The 6,721-nt window shown below is 30.9% G+C and overlaps 1 protein-coding gene across 1 annotated transcript; it reads right to left on the bottom strand.

Annotated features, from left to right (window-relative positions):
- Positions 1–317: 317 nt before the first annotated feature.
- On the bottom strand, positions 318–2,436 carry LOC107639080 (lysine-specific demethylase JMJ14). Its single transcript, XM_021120936.2, has 5 exons — positions 2,317–2,436; positions 2,002–2,132; positions 1,311–1,414; positions 1,016–1,213; positions 318–920 (listed from the first exon to the last, which is right to left on the bottom strand). The coding sequence occupies exons 2-5, from the start codon at positions 2,036–2,038 to the stop codon at positions 555–557; spliced, it is 705 nt and encodes a 234-aa protein (XP_020976595.2). The 5' UTR covers positions 2,039–2,132; positions 2,317–2,436; the 3' UTR covers positions 318–554.
- Positions 2,437–6,721: the final 4,285 nt, after the last annotated feature.

Genomic DNA, 6,721 nt, shown 5'->3' with positions numbered 1-6,721 from the left:
TACATACAGAATATAAAAATTATTTACAACCTAATTAAGGAAAGAAAATAACAGGTAATAAAAGCTATTCAAAACAAATCTACACCAAATCTATCCTAACATAAACAAATATGTACTAATTATAGAATAATTACAACACAAGGGTTGAAAGTGAAACACATTATTTGAGGAGCAAAGTTCTCCATGTATTGTTTCTATTGATATCAATCATCATTTATATATCAGCAGCATTTCTTTTTCTGTTTATATACAGAAATTTAGAGATAAATGGAGATCAGTAAGGATGATCAATAAAGCCTAATTGACACCAAAAGCTAGCTTAAAAAGAAAAATATAAATATAAAAAAGAAAAGTATAAATGGGACAAAGGCACTAGCAACTACAATGGGTGTTTAATAGCATTAGCCACCTCTAACTAACAAGTTCACTCTATTACTAGGAACAAAAGAAAATTTTATATCTTGGCCTTACCCAGAATTTTCTTCAGTTTAGTTTATGAATGGACCTAACTACTGAATAAATTGAAAAATGACTAGAGAGATCTTATTCTTCTTTTATCTACAACCTTTCTGGATCTCTTCGATCAACACTACGAATGCCGCTCTCCATTGAGTAACTTGTGAATCAGAGCTAAATAACTTGAGCATTGCACTCAACTCGGCAGGACTGGCCTTTTTTAGGAATCCTTGTAGCAATGACTTCATCTCTTCAAATGAATGAAAATGTCCTTCTATGTTATCTTCTTGCTCCTGCTTTATCAAATTGAAGCCGAAAAGTTTGGTCTTGACATCACCCAGAGAGTTGCTTGAACCATTTGAGCACTTAGAGGCATCATTTCCACTGCCTGAAGATTCAGAGGAAAGTTCTTTGTGATGCCAGTACTCTACACATTGATGACTGGGATCTTGAGCTTCAATGGCCTAAAATTGTTTGCCGGAATTGATTAAAACTTCAGAAGTTAGATCATAACTTCCTCAGTGGCTGAAAAGATCTTCAATATTTGAGATTGCGTTACCTGAATAATGGATGGCTTAAGGAATCCGAACATTTTATGACCATTAATGCTTTGCAAAACCTCCAAGGGAGGGAGTTCTTGTTCACCTAGACTCTTACACCTCTCGATCTCAGCATTTAGTCTGTCAAGAATTGTTTCCCAACACTTATCCGATGATGTGTTTGTGAGAGCTTCAGTTGGATGTTCTTCCATGGTAACCTGGAATATATTTTACAAAATGTGTAATAAACTTCGATCAAGAACTAGTCAAGCATAGGTGTAAAACCAAAGAGAGATACAAGGTCAGAAATAATACCTTGAAAAGAGGACCAAGAAATCCAGCATCAGAGATTTCAGAAACATTATTACAGGGTCTTGTTGGATCAAGAATACTAAAGAACTTAACGCGGCTCTTGAATCCTGGATAAGTTTACCAAAACAATAAAAAAGTTGCTCTTAAAAAAAAAGAGTGCTCTGTCTTCGACACAGAATATGAAAGCTGGCTTATCCTGTAGTTATAAATAGGAGAACGGAGAGAACACAATTAGCAATATTTATTTTAGTTAACAAGATCATGCATGATGAACAAGTAGCTTTTCAGTAGTTAACAACATTTTCACCACTCACTCAGCAGAAACTATACACTATTTATCAAGATGGTGTTTTCTGTTTTCGTTTCATGTTTTACCACTTCTTCTTAGAGTCCTAAAGACTGAAAGCAGAAACAGAAAACAAGAACAAAAGCCAAACAAACACTAAGAATTTCACATGGTAACCTTGAGTTTGTTGAGCACAAAATTATGTGAAATCACGTAGTATTTTCTAACAACCTCACATGAAAAAGTTGCAATGTTTTTAAATATCAACTAACTTCTTTCAAAAACTTTGCTTTTAATATAAAAAAATGCAAGATCTGCATAGGCATAAAGAAATATCGAAGACTTTAGACAGTATAAGCTGTCTGGAATATGGAATCAAATTAAAAGTTACAAAATTGCAGTCTTTACCCTGAGATGTGATCAAGTTGGATGGAACTACCTCCATAATGGCTTCAACAAAATCAACCAGGAATCCCCAACTTGATGACTTTCAAGGCATCATCATCGCACAGGTTCCCATGAAAAGATTGCACGAATTTCTAATCGAACGCCAAAAAGCAGAGAAAGCGCATCAAGCATCAATCCACAACACCAATAAAATCACAACGATAATAGCAAATTAACCACCAAGATTTAATTGGGGAAGGCTGCAAAAATAAGGAGACAGGGAAACAGATTATCAGCAAAGCATTTGCTATGCAGCCGAAAAACTAGAAAACATACAGAGTTAGAATTGCTGTCATCCTTGAGAATGTCTGTCAGCCGTCTTGCGCGGCGGCGGCAGGTAGCGCGGCGGCAGTCGCAGGTTGCGGCGTATTGCGGCGGCGAGAATATGCCAATGAGATCTGCAGCAGAGGAAGAGGAAGAGAGAAATGCAGGAATTGAAATTGTATGAAAACCCTAGCGGACCTTTTCTTCTCTGAATGCTTCTAATGTGAGAATGAAAAGAAGTAAGGAGCGGCGGCGGAGGCGTGTTGCGGCGGTGGCGGAGGCGTACGAAATTTGCAGCAGAGGAAGAGGATGAGAATGGCAGGGATTGAAGTTGGATGAAATCCTAGCTGCTTCTCTTCTCTCAATGCCTCTGAAATCAAAAAAAAAGGAGAGGGCAGAGTTAGGTTTTTTATTCCACACTCTATTTCGGAAGGAGATTTCTTCAATCTTGTTGATGCTCTCCAAGAACTCTAATCTCTCTAAGTTTCTCAGTATCCAAAAAAAGAGAAAGGGAACAAAATTAAAAAATCAATAATTGAAAAGATCAACATGAAATTAGTAATTTTTTCAAAAAAAAAATAGGATATATTTTATAATTATTTTTATAAAAATTAATGATACTCCTATAAAAATGTAGGAGTAAAGAATCCATGGCCATAATTAAATACTTAAATATAACGCAACAAATGAAAAAGGAATGTAAACTTTATTATTGGATGCACCAAACGTAAGATAACATCCGAAAAAACTTAGGCAAATAAAGCTTCGGCATTTAATGGATATTAATTGTGAATCAACATCATTAATTAAATTCAAGATATATAGAAAGTGATGTGCATATTGTCAAAGAAAATTATATGGTACAGATCTAAATCTGTACAGATTTAAAGATTTGCTTACATAAACCACACTTTCTAAAGCCACACTTTTCACTTAAAACCGTAACTCTTTACAAAGAAAAACGTCACCTAATGGAAAAAAGTAAATTAGAAGATTTAAGAGAAGAAATAATTAAGTTATCAAAATTAATAGATCAAAAATTAATGATTTTAACTAATGTTAACTGTAATGACACCGAATTCTTAAAATCAATACAAAATGATTTTTCTCAAAATCTTTATTTTACTATAAGCTTTATTGAAGGACTTCAAAAACCTGAAAAAACTTATTTTTCACACGGAATTTCTAAGAAATGTTATCATGGAAATGATTCCCCACATCTTTATCATACTTTTAACCCACAATTAAATTCTATAGTAGATATGCTTGAAGAAATACTAGTATCCATAAAATTTCAAAGAAATAAGGAAAAAGAAAATCCAAAAGAAGAAAAATTTCAAAATATAATCAACATAACAGATTTAAAAGTAAAACCACCACTAAAATTATGAATATCGAAGAAAAATTAGAAGAAGTTACAATGCTTTTTAAACAATTAAAAATGGCTCAAGAAAATAATATTATGGAACAGGGATTTCAGATAGAAGAAGAAATAGTAAATTCTGAAAATATAGAAAATGAAGAACACATCCTAGATTATTCAAGTGACGAAGAACCAGCAATTCCAATACAAGTAAAAAATGAAGCTGGAACATCTAGGGATAATCAATCTCAATTTAAATGGGAAACAGGTTTTGATAATTATGCTTTTAAAAAAGGGTTTATAAATAAAGATTCAAAATATACAAAAATACCATCAAAATACGTTCCTAAAATCCAGGAAATGGAAGGAGAAAGAATGCTCGATTTAGACTGTAAAACAAATGAAAAAGAAATTTTCGAAAACTGGTTGAATTCCTTCTTATTAGAAGCCTTTACTAATCCAAAACTTAATGAATTATCTGGAAGAGACATTTGGAATTACATAGGGTTTCATACTAAAGGAGCTATAAGAGATTATATGACATCAATAGAAAACCAAATAATAGAAGAATTAGCAACAAAAATAACAGCTTATGATAAGATATTATATATAATGATGATTCTATATAAAGAATTTTTTGGAAAAAATATTATAGATCATAAACAAGAAGTCTATAATAAAGAATATCAAGAAGCAAAAAACCATTTAGCTAACATTCACATATATGATCTATGTAATGTGGAGTCTTATATATGTGAATATAGAATACATTATTACAAATTAAAAGAAGAAGATAAAAATCATTATCTTAGTATGTATATAACAAAACTTCCATATCCTGCTAACGAATTTATTATGGGAAGATTTATAAGAGAAGTAAATAGAGGAACAATTGAAAATAATTTTGGTGGAGCAACCTCTGCAATAAGAGAGGAAATAAAAGAACGTTGTATGCAAGAAGCAACTCAAAAAAGATTTGCAAATATAATTAGAATTTGCTGTCAGGATAATGAAGAGATACCTCAAAAATATGGTCTTAATAAAAATTTTCAAAGAAAAAGAAAATATCAATTTAGAAAAAGAAAATACTATCCAAACTGGAGAAAAAAGAGGTATTTTAGAAAAAGAAATAACAATAAAAATAAGAGACAAAAAAGTGATTATTGCCCAAATAAAAAAGAAAATTGTAAGTGTTGGTATTACCAAGAAGAAGGACACTATGCAAATGAATGTCCGAAAAAGAAAGATAAAAAGGATCTTACTAAACAAATAGAAATTGCTAAGTCTTGTTTCATGGAACCTTTAGAAGAATCTGATGATAACTTAGACTATATTTTTGAATATGTCTCGGAAACAGACTCAGAGACTGAGTAATAATGCTACATTTATTACTATAAAAATAGCAGAAAAATTTATAAATGCTTTCATAGATTCTGGAGCAACACAATGCTTTGCTAGTTCAAATATAAAACTTGATTGGAAAAAATTAAAGAAACCATTAAGAGTTAGAATAGCTGACAAATCAATACATAAAATTGACCAAAAAGCAGAGATGGTTGAAATTTTTATTCAAAATTATAGGTTCATTGTTCCATCTATATACATGTTAGATTCTGGAATGGATTTTATCATAGGAAATAACTTTTTAAAGCTATATCATCCATTCATTCAAGAACTAACATATATAGTTTTAAAAGCTCCACACGATTCTTCAATAAATCAAAAATCAAAACGTATAAAAATACCGACTACTACTATAGATAAGATCTTAAAATTTAAAATATTTTCTATATTAGAGACATGTTATTTAAATTTATACTTTCAAATAAATATCCCAAAAAATAATCTTGAAATAAAGATAGAAGAACTTTTGGATGAAATTTGTGCTGAAAATCCTTTAGATATTAAAAATACAAATAACGAATTAGTAAGCATTAAATTAAAAGATCCAACAAAAGAGATAAATGTTCCAAATAAAATCCCTTATTCCGCAAGAGATAGAGAAGAGTTTTCATTAGAATGTAGAGATCTTTTGGAAAAAGGAATTATAAGATTAAGTAAAAGTCCTCATGCGGCTCCAGCCTTTTATGTCGAAAACAATAATGAAATTAAAAGGGGAAAACGAAGAATGGTTATTAACTATAAGAAGATGAATGAAGCAACTATTGGTGATGCTCATAAACTTCCAAGAAAAGATTCTATTTTAGAAAAAATCAAAGGAGCAACTTGGTTTTCATCTCTTGATGCAAAATCAGGATATTGGCAACTTCGTTTAGACGAAGAAACAAAGAAACTAACTGCTTTTACTTGTCCAACAAAAGAATCAACAAGTGTGTTGCTCTATGAATGGAATGTATTGCCATTCGGATTAAAACAAGCTCCAGGTATTTATCAAAGATTTATGGAAGAAAATCTAAAAGAGTTAAATGAATTTGTTTTAGTGTACATTGATGATATACTAATTTTTACAAAACAGGATAGAGAAGATCATCTTCAAAAATTATTAATAGTTTTAGAAAGATGTAAAGAAAAAGGATTAGTTCTTAGCAAAAAGAAAGCAAGAATAGCAAAACAAGAAATAGAGTTTCTTGGATTAATTCTATCCACTCAAGGAAAGCTAAAACTTCAGCCAAATGTCCTAGAAAAGGTAAATTTATTTCCTAATAAAATAGAAGATAGAAAACAATTACAAAGATTTTTAGGGTGTATAAATTATATTTCTGATCAAGGATTCTTAAAGAATATAACAGAATACACTAAAAGCTTATTTCCAAAAATAAGTACTAAAAAAGAATGGAAATGGGATGAAAAAGATAGTATGCAAATTCAAAAGATTAAAGAATTATGTGAAAAACTTCCAGAACTTTATATTCCAGAAGAAAATGACTACTTAATAGTAGAAACAGATGCTTCAGACATAACCTGGTCAGGATGTCTAAAAGCTAAGAAAGCTATAAAAAGTTTGGAGCAAGGAAAAGAATCACTAGATTCTCAAAATTCTCCAAAGGAACTACTTTGCAGGTATATTTCAGGGACTTTTACTCCAACAGAACA

The sequence above is a fragment of the Arachis ipaensis genome, chromosome B4, assembly GCF_059453495.1.
Source record: "Arachis ipaensis isolate K30076 ecotype BB chromosome B4, ASM5945349v1, whole genome shotgun sequence".
Lineage (NCBI taxonomy): Eukaryota > Viridiplantae > Streptophyta > Magnoliopsida > Fabales > Fabaceae > Arachis > Arachis ipaensis.
Note: the sequence above shows the minus strand (reverse complement) of the source record. Positions and strands in the feature narration are given on the sequence as shown.

What these genes read in the sequence shown, in the direction of transcription:
- LOC107639080 (XM_021120936.2), bottom strand. Translation starts at nt 2,038, where the DNA reads ATGGAGGTAGTTCCATCCAACTTGATCACATCTCAGG. An exon ending in CAACTTGATCACATCTCAGG is followed by an intron (nt 1,415 to 2,001) that starts GTAAAGACTGCA and finishes AAACTTATCCAG; the next exon opens with GATTCAAGAGCCGCGTTAAG. An exon ending in TTAAGCCATCCATTATTCAG is followed by an intron (nt 921 to 1,015) that starts GTAACGCAATCT and finishes AAACAATTTTAG; the next exon opens with GCCATTGAAGCTCAAGATCC.